This window comes from Sinohyriopsis cumingii, chromosome 3 (genome assembly GCF_028554795.1).
Source record: "Sinohyriopsis cumingii isolate HCF-2022 chromosome 3, ASM2855479v2, whole genome shotgun sequence".
Classification (NCBI taxonomy): domain Eukaryota; kingdom Metazoa; phylum Mollusca; class Bivalvia; order Unionida; family Unionidae; genus Sinohyriopsis; species Sinohyriopsis cumingii.
The window spans coordinates 62,185,331-62,202,326 of NC_142963.1; the positions used below are offsets into that span (position 1 = coordinate 62,185,331).

At 34.8% G+C, this 16,996-nt stretch overlaps 2 protein-coding genes across 8 annotated transcripts in view; one reads left to right on the forward strand and one right to left on the reverse strand.

Annotated features, from left to right (window-relative positions):
- The window catches only part of LOC149802968 (uncharacterized), a 76,797-nt gene that overhangs the window by 23,659 nt on the left and 36,142 nt on the right, over window positions 1–16,996 (reverse strand). For 3 of the 6 annotated variants that reach the window (XM_089952500.1, XM_089952503.1, XM_089952499.1), the window contains one exon: window positions 2,190–2,352. In XM_089952500.1, coding sequence (XP_089808626.1) covers window positions 2,190–2,337 — 148 coding nt within the window. In that variant the 5' untranslated portion in view covers window positions 2,338–2,352. Of the gene's footprint in view, window positions 1–2,189; window positions 2,353–6,607; window positions 6,833–7,047; window positions 7,165–16,996 lie in introns of those variants that run through there. The other 3 variants (XM_089952502.1, XM_089952501.1, XM_089952504.1) reach the window with 3 other exon arrangements.
- Window positions 9,094–16,996, forward strand: part of LOC149802969 (NADPH-dependent 3-demethoxyubiquinone 3-hydroxylase, mitochondrial-like) — an 85,106-nt gene continuing 77,203 nt past the window's right edge. The window contains exon 1 of one of the 2 annotated variants that reach the window (XM_089952508.1): window positions 9,094–9,226. The gene's annotated coding sequence lies outside the window, so the exon portion shown is untranslated. Of the gene's footprint in view, window positions 9,227–9,311; window positions 9,491–16,996 lie in introns of those variants that run through there. The other variant, XM_089952509.1, reaches the window with a different exon arrangement.

Genomic DNA, 16,996 nt, shown 5'->3' on the forward strand with positions numbered 1-16,996 from the left:
CCTTTCTACAGATTTATTTCTATTTCTACTTGTAGAGAGATCATGAGAGAATAACAGAAATTAGAGATAATTCCCATCATATTGGTAATTAGATAATCTCAAACTCCTTTGAAAAAAAATCTTTCTTTCTCACTCCCTACATTTACCAGTTTTTCCTGAGTAAATATTTTTTATTTTGTCATTGAGAAAATGAAATTATCGCAAATTTTTTCTAATTGTTCTAAATAAGAAATGCTTTTCATAACTAATGACGATTTCTCACAAACAATGACACATTCTGAGGAGGTTGTCAAGAACTTTACGAGGTCCACAAAATGACTTGACAATCTCATTCAGGTTATTCCTTCAAAGATATCAATATAACATACAATGTTCTTTATTCATGTTCTGCTGCACTTTATGGTACTGATAAAAGTTAATTCAAATTTCTGTAGCTAGGATGCAGTACAGTGATATAACAAGAACAACAAATGTTGCAACATTTCTCGATGCTGTCATATTCTTCCTCAGATGAAGGTGAAATATTTTTTTCAAACTTCTTTTGTATCTTTGACATGAGGCGAAACATAACCCCAATTCAATGAAGCCATAGAAGGAAAAGCATTGAAATTCATTTTTTTAAAGTGATAAAGTATTGTTTTCATCACAAAGTTGCAGGCTTCAAAGGTTATTTGTTGACTGGAACAATTAATTGCAACTAAGTGGACCACGCTCACCTCTATTATATAAATAATAGATAATAGGAAAGGATTGCATTTTTGTACCAATGACATCTAACACATTCTTCACTGTGCCAGAAGTAAACAAAAATTTATATTGTATCCATAAGTAAAGTATACTACTGTGTAATCAGAGTCCTCGAAAGGACTATTGCTCTACTGGCTCAAAAGAACTTCCAGGATCCAAGACAAGACTTTATCTTCATTTCATCTGATGCATGTTGAAACCATCTCTGATATTCAGGAATAGTATCAATAGCAAGATTTTCAAGATGACCATTGCAGTGGTCATATTGGATGCAACAATTTCACCATCTTTATTATGGACCAACTAGATATTATATGAAGTCAGTTTAGAATGTATAGCAATGACATGATTCTTCATAATGATGGCTGCCATGACTGCCCTATTGGATGTCAAATTAACACCATTTTCATTAAGTCCAACTAAACATCATAGGAAATGTTTTGGTGTCGATATGACCATCAATCCAGAAGGAGTAGCAAGAACAAGATTTTCAAGACAGCTGCCATGGTGGCTATATTGTTTGTCAGGTCATCACCATTTTCATTTAGGTCTAAGTAGACATCATATGAAGTCCTTTATCTTTTAGCAAAAACCCCATGGAAATACGACTTTCCATGGAGGAGATGTAGCAATAACAAGATTTTCAAGATGGATGCTGTAGTGGCCATATAGGACATCTGAGCAGCACCATTTTCATTTAGATCTTGGAATGAATGTTATGTATATCTATATTATCTTATTTTTAAAATAATGATTTTAATAAGAGTCATTTAGTCAATAACATTTTTTAAAATTCTGTTTTCCTATGAACTGGATGTACTATAAAAATTAATAATGTATAATATGATGTACTATTCCACTAATAAATTCCAAGGTCGATGAATTTAGTAGACATCAGGTGATCCAAGGACATTTGTACTACAAAGAGGTCAGACTGAGCTAGTTCCTGATTGGCTAGAATTGGAACAGCTTGTTGACTGCAAACAAGTTATACTAAACTATCAGATGATTCACTGAAAACACATAAGGACATTGCAGCTTTCATTCAGAATACCTTTGAAACATATCTGGATTATGTGGAATTGACAGAACCTTTTAGAAATATTAGGAATTCATTAACCACTGTAAAGTTGTTTTTTAATTTTTTCACTTCGTATTTTAGGGAAATACATTTATGTTTTCAATTATACAAAACCTGTAGTAGTTCAGGAGTAGCAATAAGAAACTTGTGCTAACAGACTTATAGATGGCAGACAACAGGCTGATAACCAGTAGAGCTAAAAACAAAATATTACCTGTCCATGGAGCTTTTATAATACATGTTTTATATACTCAGTGTACTTTCAACATTAAACTTTGTGAAAAAGCAACTTTAAACCCCAATAAAATGTCTTGCATGAGGAATACCATTAAGATGAGGGTGTTACTGTATTGTAACCAACCTCCATGTCCATGTTTCCACTGCTCTAAAGAACACTGGTGGAGAAGTGCCCATGGTCGGGCAAGTTGGGCTTGGCGGTTCATGTTGGCCACCACAGAGCTAGGGCCCATTAGCCCATAGCTGCCTCCTTTACTCTCCTGAGCACCCATAACTGGCTAGATTATCTAAAAGATAAAGATAAAGCAAATTATTTTTACCATAATTCTGGGGAGAAAAAAACAGTAGGTATATTGTTGGTAGTTTTATTTCGGTGTTGAGACATACATGCATCCAGTATGTCATCTTTCCTACAATTGCAAAAACTCTTTTACCATTCAAGATACAACAGTCAATCTTGGCATGCAACATTAACATGGGGTGTAGGTTTGCAGTAAGGTTTTGCAGTTCTGTTGTGACTGCAGTGGCATCTAGGACAGGGTCAGAGATAAACTGTACATAAAATGCCTATTCTTCTATGTTGATTATGGTGTTCATCTTCATTTCAATACATTTCTATTCAAGATATACCATGTAAAGAGCTGTTCACAGATGGCTGGACAGTCCTTAGGTTTTGATTTTTTTATAAAAAGATATCGCCAAGATATGGCTTTCATGGATGTAATTAAAACATAGACCATCTGTAGATTTTTCATATGACTGTCAAGTGCACTTATGAACAAGCAACTATACATAACAGGTAAAAATATTTAAAATTACCCATTATAGCAGACTTCATGTTCAGTTCAATAATGTGACTATTCCCCCCACCCCAACTAAGGCTGATAGTAAGTAAAGTCAAGTCACTTGCCCAAAGCAAGCTAAACTTCCAACTGAGAGAATGAGTAAAAGCCTCATCTGTCTGGTTGCTACATCTTACGGAATAGCCAGACTGAGCCATGAAATATGACAAGATGTTGAGTTGCATCATTCCATATGGATTTACAAGCTGTCAAACATGGTATCTGATTCAGAAATATTTTGTACATGCTGCCAAACTTCCTCTTCAACTGATCCGTAATTTGAGAACCACAGAATATGATGGCCAGTGTCTAAAATTGACACTGAAGTGTTGCTGATAGATCTGTTGCTGTCAAATGCATGATCTTATAAACAGATGATATTCAACCCAAACTGTATATTAGTATCTGTGCAGGCTGATAGACTGAATTATATACATCTCTGTCTATACTGTTTATTTGAAATTTAAAATATGAGGCTAACAGAATAGATCCTGACCTGCTGGCAGAACTGGGTCTATTTTGCTTGAAGTACAGTTTGATTGGGGTCTTATAAAAAAAACAATAACACAAAGGTTTCAGCATCATGTGTTTAGAGTAAAGTGATGTTTAATGTGATTTGGATTGTTAACGTAGCTTTAAAAAATTTTCAGTCATATTGCTACAATATCTGCAATGTGGCAATTTATACTGATGTCTAGCACTGTGGCATCACGCCTCAGACATGTAGCATGATGTCCCACCCAGTCACATTATCCTGACACCAGGCCGACCAGTCCTAACACTAACCTCTTAATGCTGAATGCCCAGTGAGGCAACTGTTAGAACCATTTTTGTAAGTCTTTGGTATGACTTGGCTGGGGATCGAACCCACGACCTCCCACATCTGAGGCAGATGCTCTAACCGCTAGGCCACCAGAGTGGTCATATTTAGAGTAAAAGTTCCTTTCCAAAGCACACACTATATTTGCTGACCCACCTTGGTCTGTACAGTATTTGAGACTCCACATTTAAGGTTTCGAAGGGGTTCCTTGGTGGTCAAGTGGTCTAAGGTGCTCGCTTTTACAGATCACTCACACATCTCATCTATGCACACTTATGTTCCAATCCTGACTCAACTAATACAGGTATGAGAGAAAACTTCTCTGTTGCTTCCTATTGGTTATTGGTTCTTCCTACACCAAATATACTGGCTGCCATGTTTAGGCAATCATGAAAAATGGTGCAAAACCACATTAAGAAAACAATCTGGTGAATCAAGCATCCTAACCAATGAGTCACCATCACTCTCTTTCAGTTATGTATGCCATACAAGAGAATAAGTCACCATCACTATCTTGCAGTTTTGGTTTGCCATACATAACATTTGGTGGCAGTCAACAGTTGTATTTGAGCTTAGTGGTCTTTTCAATGTTTTCTGGTTTTCTCAACTTTTATGGTCAAATAGCCCATCAACAACTGTCAACCAGCTGTGGTTTGTCAGTGAGCCATACAGTTGTTTTGTAAAGTTAGTTAATGCCACTGAACATGGATTTCTGAGATCACATTATATACTTAATTTAGTAGTGTTGTACAACCAAACCAAAATGAAAATCAATAGTCTTCCTCTCTTGTGTCACATGTGAAATGATGAACTATTCTGAACTCATGGTAGGGATGGTATTGGAATGAAAATCTAGGAATTAATAATTATGAAAAGCTTACAAATAACATTCTGATCACCATAAACTCTCTCTATAGCAATTTAAAAGTGCCATAAACTATACAAGTTGGAATGGTAAAAAAGTACATATGACCTGATATAAATTTCAAACTGACATCTTGAAAGAAAAAAACCCCCAGAACATCAAATACTTGCGTCTTGTGAATAATAGCTACTATTGCCATGGTATGATAAAACTGATCACCAAATCTATGCTGATACTGATGGATGATTTGTGGGTAAATCAGATGCCCAGATCTATGCTGATACTGATGAATGATTTATGGTTATGTTGTTACATGTTCATTACAATGTGCAATTTTGCTGTATGTAAATCTTTCTGGAACACACCTGCATACAGTTTACACACTTATCAATATTTGGCAACAACCATACCTAGCACGAAATGCAATTTGGCCACATGACATGGGGTTGTTCTCTTTCACGCTGATGTACAAGTCATTAAACATATGATTTGATCTGGAAATATTATGTACATATTGCCAAAAGAACCCTTCAATCAAAGGTAAATCAAGTGATGTGAGAAATACTGGTTAACTGTCTAAAATGTATAACAATATGTTGCGGACAAATTTGTCTACAAGTGGTTTCTGAATTTTATGAACTGGTGCTATCATACCCACAAATTGTCCATCAGTATCAACATAGATTTGGAGGTCTGATTCACTCACAAATTGTCCATCAGTATCAACACAGATCTGGAGGTCTGATATACCCACAAAATTGTTCATCAGTAACAACACATATTTGGAGGTCTGATTTACCCACAAAATATCCATCAGTATCAACATAGATCTGGGGGTCTGATTCACCCACAAATTGTCCTTCAGTATCAACACTGATTTGGGAGTCTGATCTGATTTACCCACAAAATATCCATCAATATCAACACAGATCTGAAGGTCTGATCCACCCATAATATCAACACAGATCTGGGGGTCTGATTTAAGATACCAATATTGCCAAGCTTGACATGACAGCAGATGATACCTCACTTGCTCAGTGGTGTTAAAGCAAAATTATTGTTCCTGAAATTGGCATTATCATTTATTTATATCATATGCAAAACAAGTTTGATGGAGATTATAAACTAAAAGAAAAAAACTATCATGAGATTTTTTAAAGTTCAAATAGTTAGGCGAAATTTCAACACTGATTATAAACTACATTCATGATTGTACATAATAGCGACCAACAACTCACAGTTAGTTGTTGTTGTTGTTGTGTGTTTACAGCCGTTGTTCAGCACATGATATGCTATAAATGGCAGCAAGTTTAACTGGTGGAGAAAGAACCTGGGAAAACCTTGGAAAAACCACTGACAAACGAGAAGCTACTGGTAAGCTTTCTTGGCCATGCCTGAATCTTAAACCATGTGGGAAGAGGTGAGATTGCAGTGATTGGTATAGCCAGCCGCATTTGACCTCTCAGCTACCCAGAGCCCCAGTTCACAATCAAGTATATGAATGACTGAGGACTAATTAAATCTGCAGCTGTCCTTTTGACTGAAGACAGATATTAAAGAAAGAATAGATTATTTTATGGCACAAAAAGCCTTAATGAAATCCAAGTCAGCCCTGTCATTAATTTCGGAACATTTCTTAAGCATAATTTGTGACAAACTATGAATTAGACCCTGTTCGTGGTGGTAGTGCTGGATGGCAAAAAGAGTTACATCTAATAATCAATTATAGTCTTCAGAACTGATCCATCTCCTTATGGATTTACTATGGGGATAACTAATTTCAGTTCGACCTTTAAAAGTATGGTCATGTATTTTTAATTTGACCTTTTCTGATTAATTTCTGGCACATAATAGAGACTTTCAGTGCATAACAGCTCGATCAAAGTAAATTAAATATAAATATATACAGAATCACACCATACGTAAAAGAAATTCAATTTGGTACAGAATTTCTTTTTAAAAAACAACAACACCACAACAAACCTTAAGCAAAAAAATGAACATTAAAATCCTACCTTCATGCTGGACACACCCAAGGAAATCAAATATAAACCAGTAATTGTCAGTAAGATGTGCATATACAAGGACGTAAATATGTGATCCATATTAGATGAAGAAATAAAAACACGTATTTCAAAGACGCAATATAATACATCATTTCATGATTCAGATACTTAATCTTGTTCATGAACTTTTGTCCCTACTGATAATTTTTGATGCATTCCATACTGTACTTGGTAACTCTAACTAAAATTCCTATGTACATTTATATATAATAAGTTACCAACAGACAGGTAGGTAAATATACCATCTGAGGATATTATACAGCAGTCCCTATATGCCAGTATGTGTTACACCTTGTGTTGTGCACACCTTTCAGAAGAAACAGACCATGAATAATATCAACTGGTCAATTCTGGATTAATACACTATAATACAGTATAATTAACTTTACCTGTCAATACTTTGATAGATCAAAAGGTAATTTCCTGATTTCAATGATTAGTACACTTGTATACATGTGAACATTTTTGATTGAGGTATCCACATTGCAAAAACTCCTATTCAACACAGCTGGTGGCCATATTCAATTACAACATAGCTTGTTGCTAAAAAATTTTTTACTATGGTTAATAGAGTACATGTACATGACATGGGTTATTGAGTGCATGAATTTTATATAGTGGATGACATGAATTATATAGAGTGCATCACTGAATAATATAAATTGTGTGACATGGATTATATAGAGTACACAACATGGATTATACAGAGTACATGTCAAATAGAATTCATTCTTCAATCCCACTAAAACATAAATGAATTTTACATAACAAGAAAAAACAATCTTCGTGTCAGTGTCCTTTTAAGAACCAGATTGGAAGCTAAAACTGAACAGACCAAGATCTGCAATATGTGCCAGCAGATTTGGGTCTATGCAGTTTGCTGGAATTTATCAGGAGAAAAAAGAACATAGACCATCATAGACCATGATATGCCATTGCATTACGTGATGGCAAATAAGGGTCTATGTTGTTTGTATATGGACTCAACTTATCTTGTTTCACAATGGTTTGATTATAAATTTCTTACAACTGAAAGGCTTTCTCAGATAATTAAGTCAAGGGAAAAGGCTAGCTTGGGTCTGTGCCAGATAATAAAGTCAAGGGTACAGAGCTAGCTATGTGTGTCTGTGATTTGGTTTTTTTATGTAGCTTTTTAAACAAATTGGTCATACTGCTACATTCTCTGCAGTGTGGCAGTTTATAGTGATGTCTAGCACTAGGGCATCATGCCACAGACATGTATGATCATGTCCCACCCATTCACATTATCCTGACAAAAGGCCGACCAGTCCTAACACTAACCTCTTAATGCTGAGTGAATAGCGAATCAGATGTAAGTGCCATTTTATGTCTTTGGTATGACTTGGCTGGAGTTTGAAATTGTGATTTCCGGTATCTGAGGTGGGTGCTCTAACCACTAGGCTACTGGAGCAGTTGGCTAGCTGGTCTGTGTCAGATAATAATTCAAGGGAAACAGGGCTAGCTAGTCTGGGTCTACTTTCAGTTGTATCTTGACAAGAATAATATCAAAGCTTGATCCAGATTTAAACAGGACAAAATTTTTGGATTAATAGAAATAGCAAATAGTAAAAGGAAATAAAACTGTTGAAAAGCTCCCCAAATTATTTTTGTTTCTGTCAGAAGAACATAATTAACTTTAAACAATCCAAGACATATGCAGGAAAGAGGAACTACCATCTGGTATACTGGGACAATTGGAAAATTCTGCTGGGCAAATACAGTAATATTTTCTGGAACTTGCCTGGAAAATTATACACAATGCAGATCAATAAAGATCACTATGGTTTTATTAAAATTCTCTTGAATTCAAATTCATTGCTATATTTAGTAAATAATTTTCAAAATTTTGTACAATTAAGGTGGTGGTGAGGGATTAAGGGTTAACATCAGATGAACAGGGGGAAATTATTGGTGGAAGCATTAAAAACGTGTGTTTAGCCACAATGAACTCTATCAATGAAATGCAACACTATGGATTGTATTATTTATTACTACACTGTTATGTGCTTTGCATTGTAGCTTTTGTAACTGATTTTTTAAATCTGTTAACTGGTTCTAAGTATGTAACATGCACAATTAAAAAATTGGGAAACATATTACAAATCATGATATAGTGAAAATCATATTTAAATTTTTTTAGATTAATTATGTGCTAAATAAAATAATTTCCATCTACATGTACTGTGCAGTGACACCAATAAACAATAATGTTTCCAAAACTTACCTTTAGATTGTTTGTACTTTAAATTACCTTATTTTTCTTCAGAATCTTAACTGTCAGTGTAACGCCACATTTCTTTTGCATGGCAGGTGGCAGGGGACAGTTTTGTAATTTAGCCCCTGGCAAATTTCTTAATTTAAAGCTCTGGTGTGACTTTCTGAGCTATATATATGGATATATTTGTGAATTTGGGATTTCTCACTTGTGTTGTTCTTGAAATTGATGTGAAGCTTGTATACCTTTCATGTAGTTACTGCACAGTATGTAGCCAGTGAAATACCAGGAAGTAGAGCTTGCCACTTATTGCATAGATATGTTGGTTCAAGGTAAGTTGTTGTTGTTGTTGTAGGGTTTAACACCATTTTTCAGCACATGATAGGCTATACATGGTGACCAGTATTAATGGTGAAGGAAGAACCCAGGAAATCCACAGAAAGAACCACCAACCCTTGAGAAGCTACTGGCAAGCTTTCGCACATACCCACATTGGCTGAATCTGAGACTTGAACCCATGCAGACAGCGGTGAGATGGCAGTGATCTGTAATGGAGAGCACTTTAGACCACTTGGCCACTCGGGGCCCCATTCAAGGCAAGTAGAATATCTAAAAACTAACTGGATGACAACTATTTTGAATTGCATCAAGCTATTAAGTACACAATGTTTTTCAAAATTATCATCAAGGGAAAGGGCTTGTGTTTGTAGTGTGAGCGTCACGTTTTTAAAAATGTCCTTCGGACATGAAAAATGCATGTATAAATTTGGGGGGTGCATCATATTTTTATTCTATAAATTTCCATTGACTTGTCAAGTGAATGATGTTCTTATGTTTTGCTTTATTATACCTATCCAAAACTATGGATATTTTTGACCCCACTCATGAATTTTATTTTTATGAATTCTTATATTAGGCAGGTGTATGCAACATTAAATTTGCGCATAAAAACAGCCCCTTGCGCCCTCAGGTAAGTGCACTTCATTGCTCTAGGATGGAAGGATAAAATGTAACCTCATGTATATGTCACAAGGTATACTTTGAGAAAAAAGTCATCATAATCATCATCTTGTGACTAAGTAGTTTGGAATGTTTACCTTGTTCCAGTTCTATCTATCTGTGTGAATATGGTAATTTTAAAAAAAAAGGTCATGGTACCAAACTTTTAAGTATGCAGATGTGTGCTATAACTGAAACTTGGCTTGTATCAGCTACTCAACCAATAGGAGTAAGTGTCAGCTGATAATGGAAGGATGGGCATTCTTTATCATTTCTAAAAGACAAGCAATTCTAGTTGGGAGAAAGATTAATATTTAATACCCAAGTTATGCATGCCTGTTTCCTGGCAATATACAGTATATCATCTATGATAAGACCCAATAAATCTGTCAAATTTTTGGGGTTTTGGTGCATTATTAGACAACAATATTATCATTAAATATTTGCAGTAGGTTTGTAAAAATTGGGATGGACTTGTCGTCATCAATCATGGGCTATTTTCTGAGGATTACACTGCAAAAAGGAAGAACCTATTCCACAAAATAGCACAACCATGAATATCTCCACTCTAATCTAACTGCTTACTTATGACAAAATAGCACAACCATGAATATCTCCACTCTAATCTGATTGCTTACTTATGAACCTTCTTAAGGGCAACTGACACTCAATGAACAAAAAACAATGGAACTCTGTAAAGAAAAGCTGATGTGATCTATTCCCCTGAAGGTAACCATTATGGGTGTATCAGTTGCAGTGAATACAAAGTGCCTGCGACAATACAGTACAAAAACACAGTACATGTACTTAAAATTTTACATAGAAACAATAAAATTCTTTAATTTTAACATCAGTCCCATAAAAGCTTGAACAGAGAAAATTATCAGCACAGTAACTACATTTACAGTGTTTCAAATTTAATTTTTTTACTTTAAAAATAAATAACACTTAAAATATCTGACAAAAAATAATTTTAAAAAAATCAAATACATAAAAATGTGTACAACTTTTGATTTCATTTAACGTATGTGCTCACTCACAAATCATCATGCAAACTTACACAGACCCAGTTCTGCTGTTGCATAATGTGGTGGTAGATATGGCTCTATGTAGTTTGTTTTGAGCAATCAGTGCAAGAAACAATATGGACCAAGATCTTCTGATGCATTTTGCAACCGCAAATCAGGGTCTAGGCTGTCTCCAGTTGGTCCCAACTTAAAATTACGCAAGTACAGATTGAACTTCTGCAGTAATAATTATATGCTTGAAACAAGTTTTCTTTTTATGCAGAAAAATGTACAAAAATTGTACAATAAAATTTTTTTTATTTCCATGACTGCACACGCTTCATTGTAGTGTTCGTTGGGCAATGGTGTATTTGTGGTCTTATTTATAAAGTATAGCAAATTCATTCAGAAGACTGCATGCTTCATTGTAGTTTTTGTTGGACAATGAACTATTTGTGGTCTCATCTACCTTAACTGCATGTGCAGTTCTGAAGACTACACATGCTTCATTGTAGTTTTTGTTGGACAATGGATTATTTGTGGTCTAATCTAATACAAAATATAGCTAATTGATTCAGAAGACTGTGCATGCTTCATTGCAGTTTTTGTTGGACAATGGATTATTTGTGGTCTTATATACACAATACAGCAAATTCATTCAAAAGACATCTTCACTGTAGTTTTTGTTGGGCAATGGAGTATTTTGTGGTCTTATCTACACAATACACCAAATTCAATCCTACTACTGTTTCAAACCAAGATGTAAAATAAACACAAGTATAAAAACTGAGTCTGGTTACCAGATTTGTAAGATTTATATAACAAAGCCACATATCCAAGGCTGTCAACAGGCCTTACTCTGCCCTTGTGATCAAAATCTTTAAGATTAACAATTCTGTCTTTAAAGAATTAGCAATCATGATATCTTTTATGAAAACCCACACAATTCTCACAAAGAGATCTTCTCACATAGTTTTCCTTGCAATGCAATTGGTGCTTCCTAAATTGTATACTTGTGGAGTTACAATACATAATGACCAGGGTAAATGAAATCTATCTTTTTTTGTTAATTCAGAAGTTAATGTAAAGATCTGCATTTTTTGTCACTTTTTTAACACTGTTATAAAAATCCTGCACATAAAGCCAAATGTACTAAGGTAAGAGATTTTGTCATCTGTTCACCTTAGTGAATCTGTTTCATACTCCTGTTACTGAGTTGATCCATGTTTCATTAGTGACTTAGATTTTTGCTTTGATTGTAAATAAATATATTAAGTGTTACCATAGCCAACTGTACAATTTTATTGACAGGTGAAGTATTAACTTTTTTCTTCTTCAATTAATATGCAATAATACCAATAGACTACATGTGAACTACATGTAGCAATGATAATGTTTACAAATGATGGATAATTTTAGCATCTATAACCATTTTATAGGAACACATTTAATGTTTTAATGAGAGCAATGGATTGTGCTAGACCACCTCTCTTTAATGACAAATTTTTTGCTGGCTAGTCTCTCAAGGAATTTGTATTTTATATTTTCATTCTTCACCTTTAAATGATGTACAACTCAGTTTAATCCCTAAGGTGTATTATAATTTAAATAACGTCTTTCATTAAAATCCTACATTCTGAAATCATTTTTTAAAAAAAAATCTAATATTATTTCAAGGGGGAGAACTCAGCATAACCCAAACCTGTGAATCTCAATAGTCCTCATCAGATTACTTCCCTTGTATAATATTCGGACAAAAACAAAGTAATTTTATTTGTAGTAAAGGCAACTAGAGCTGATGGTGAATCACCATCATATGTACACAGACTTTAAATCCCTCTAAGCCAGGATGCTTTCTGTCAAATTTAACTTCTGAGAAGCAGCTTCTTACAACAGTGCATGACCTACTTCAAACCAATGACAAAGGAATACAAACCAATACGATGATAACAGACTTTTCAAAAGCATTAAATACGGTGCCACAACATAAATTACTGTTTAAGTTGGAAAACTATGGAATCACTGGGCCACTACACTGCTGGCTATTGATGTTCTAGACACAGTGACCTATACAAGTGGTGGTAGATGGAGAATCATCTGAATCAGTCATTGTCAACTTGGTGTCCCTCAGGGAACCATGCTGGGACCACTCCTTTTTTTTCCTCCTTTGTCACATTAATAATCTTCCAGACTGTGTTAAATCTTAGGTCAGGTCATTTGCAGATGACTGTCTTCTTTACGGAACAATTCACAACCACAGTGACCATCATACCCACCAGAATGATTTCACAGCCCTCCAAAAGCGGGTGACAGATTGGAGTATGACTATTAATGCCACTAAATGGTACCTCATAAGTATGATCAGTAAACCAACAAAATCATCTCAGTTCTACACCTTAAATAACCATATACTATAACAAGTCAGTGAAAACCCATATCTCTGACTAACATTATCTGAAGACTTCAAGTGGGAATCACATATTATCAAACTGACCAGTTAAACAAATTCTACATTGGTTCAATGCCAGGCAACAAGATTTGTATCTGGTGACTATAAAATCAGTGAAACAGGACACATCACCAAAATGTTAAATGACCTAGGCCTACCAACAATCCAAGAGTGGCATAGTATGATCCGACTGAGATAACTCTACAAAGTAATCAAGGTGTTAGTGCTGGCTCTCTCACCAAATATATTTCTAAAACCATTAACACAAAAATGCCAGATTAAAGCAAAAATGTTTCCTAATTTGAAACTATAAATACTGTAGAAAAACAAATAACAAATAACAGTAGATTTTCACGGTTGAGCAATGTAGAACAGAACAATTTAGAAATTCTTTCTTTGCAAAAACAGTTTTAGACTTGAATCATCATAGTGACAGTGCTGTGTGTGCACAAACAGTGGATAGCTTTAAGACAGCTCTTAAACAATTATATTAACTTTTTAGTGGCTCTCTCTTCCAATGCAATTTTATGCCATAACTTACTCTGCACTGTACACAATCAGATTCAGATTCAAGTATTTTTTTCTATTTTCTATTTTTAGCAACAGTGGCCATTTCTATGGTGGTCTGACATTATTTTGCACAAGTCTGAAAGTCTTTGAGCCCAGATGCTTTCTGTCAAGTTTGGTCAAATTCTGTTCCACAGTTTTAGAGAAGTTGTGTAAATAGTTTGCCATTATAGTAACATCAGCCGTATCTGATGGGTATTGGCATAATTTATACAAGTCTTCATACCAGGATGTTTCCTGACAAGTTTAGTCAAACTCTACTCAACGGTTTTGTAGTTATAAGTAATTGAAAGGTTTTTCTACTTTTTGCAACAACAGCTATTCTACATTTAGTAATGGTTGCCATATTTGAAAGGTTATCAGCATCACTGTACAAACTTGAAATATCTTATTGCTGGGATGGTTTTTGTCAAATCTGGCCAAATTCCATTTAGCAGCTTTTGACAGTAAGTCATTTAAAATGTTTTATTTAGTATTAGTGGATCAGCATCATATGTGAAATATTTAGAGCTGTTCATGCCAGGATGTTTTGGTCCAGTAAGTTTTGCAATGATTAGGTTTAAAACAGCTGCAATTGTTGATGTATGCAAGACTGACTATACATGGTGGATGCAAGGCCATGCAATAAGCGCTCTTGATCAGTTACGGTATAGGTGAGCTAAAAATGTATAAAATATATTTTTTATTGGCCTGAAATTTTAATTAGATCATTTACATTTATATACTGAAAAAACTGTTTTGATGGCCTGAAAATCTAATCATATCTACATTTTGCACACAGTTATATATGCATAGTTTACCTTGTCTAAATTCTGTGGTTTGTGCAATTCTGCCAACAATCTTCTCAGAACAAACTGACAGATGGATGGATAGGACTGAATCAATATGCCTCTCTGCATGAAGTCAGGAAAAAATACCCAAATATTAAGCAATTTTTTTATATTTTTTTCTGAGTAATTTTTATCTTCTTCCTTTGATCATTACCTCTGTGCCCCCCCCCCCCAATAAAAATAGCAGCTAAAAAATCAAGAATGTTTATCTTGTCTGCTCTGCTGGGGCATATTTCCAATACTCAGTAAAGTCAATGGAGTGTGAACAGTCGGACAGTGTGACCTCACTTTTATCTATGATAATCAGTACTATGCATGATGCACACAGAGCAGAGGCTTGTGGGTTTTCCACAACATTTTGTCCTATGTACCGAAATCTTCATGCTTTAGATAGATTTTTTTTTAAAAAATACACTTACAACTTTTCATTAGTGGATGTCCATCCATGTTTTATTGGTGCAAGCAATGGCCAAGGTTGTGAAAGGTAATCTGGCAATGAATAATCTGTAATCTGGCAATGAATATCTATTTTAAAACAAAGTATCTGGCAATGAAATCCTTCAAAATTTATGGTAGTTGGCCAAGCTGTAATGAAAGTGTTTGATGGACATCAGTCTAACATATTTTTGAGGCTAAAGTCACTCCTACAGCAAAGGTAGATAGATTGAATTCATTTTGAGTTGTAATAATGACAAAAGAGACAGAATTTATGCAAATTTGCAATCTGTAAGTTAATCAATTTTGTAAGTTTGGAAAGGAAAGTAATTCCAATAACATAGGTACTTATTATATTAATTGCTGGTAGATAATGAGTGTATACTAAACTTAAATGTCAGCAAGATCCGGAATGGATTCCATGGTAGAGCTCATTTCAAACATGTTAAAGTTTTCACAATTTATCTGTGCAGGATAAAACTGTTATTGCAATAATTTAAGTGTCCATGGAAATTAATGACAGTACAGTGCAGACCAGAAAGTTAGGGTGGCAAACCGTTGAAGAAATAAGATTATCTCATTTTTATAGCACTGATGTTACATTACTATTATTTTCCTTTGTCCCTCTAAAAAAGCGGAGTGGTCCCCAAATCTGGAGAGTGGGGGACAGTGTCTCCTGGCCTTGAGGTCCTATGTGCAACACTGTAAACCATCAAATTTCATAACTGTACATACTGTACAACCATGTCAGAAGAACAAATGCAAAAGCCTAAACATAATCACTGGAGTATACAAAAATAGGTTACTACGATATCCTTCTGCCTGTGAGCACTACCATCCAAGATAAATACACCCATCAAGTTTAATGTCAGAGAAAGTGAACCATATGTAAATTCTAAAACAATGAGAGGCATAAGCAAACATGACAACATTGCTGAAAAAGTGATACCTACAATATACGTCCCAGCTATGCTTCCTTGGCAAGGCAATATGTTAGCTATGCTTATCTATAAAACACAATCGTATCTAGTCATTAGTCCAGAACTGAAAGGCCAATATACCAGAGCACTCTGAATCAATGCTGGTCAAATTCTTTTAGCAGGTTTTTGAGATAAGTTGAATCAATGATTTTAATAATTTTATTAATGGCAATAATATTTAATGATGAAACAGCAGTCCTTGTATAAATCTGAAAGGCATTCAAGGATAATTTGCAACAAACTTGATCCAAGTAAAATATTTACACAACAGCTGAAATAGTCCATGTCAAATGCCTACACAACATGTATGATGTACTTTAGACAAGAACAAACAAAGCAAATTAGTGGGCATGCTCAGATGATCATGTGCTATAACTGACATACTCAACAGTGATGTCAAAAATAGGACATGGGAAGATTTCACTGTCTACTGGCACAATTGCCAGAAGAACATAATCAGTCACAATTTACAACAATAAGCAGGTTAATCAGATGATACAACTGAAATCCATACTGCCCTGGCATTCCTCACAGAAAACATAATATTGTCTGTTACCCCAAATAATCCTAATCTTTTAGACTTCTTCTATGCATTTTTCATATTTTTGATATTTGACACCAATCATGTCAAAAAAAGGCAGAAAAACTGCCTCGGATGCAGAAGGTCACTGATTTGTATCCCAGCCAAGTCATACCAAAGACTGATAAAAATGGTTCATACAGCTGCTTCACTTGGAGCTCAGCATTAAGAGGTTAGTGTTAGGACTGATTGGTCTGGTGTCAGGATAATGTAATTCGGTGGGACATGATGCTTCATGTCTGCAGCATGATGCCC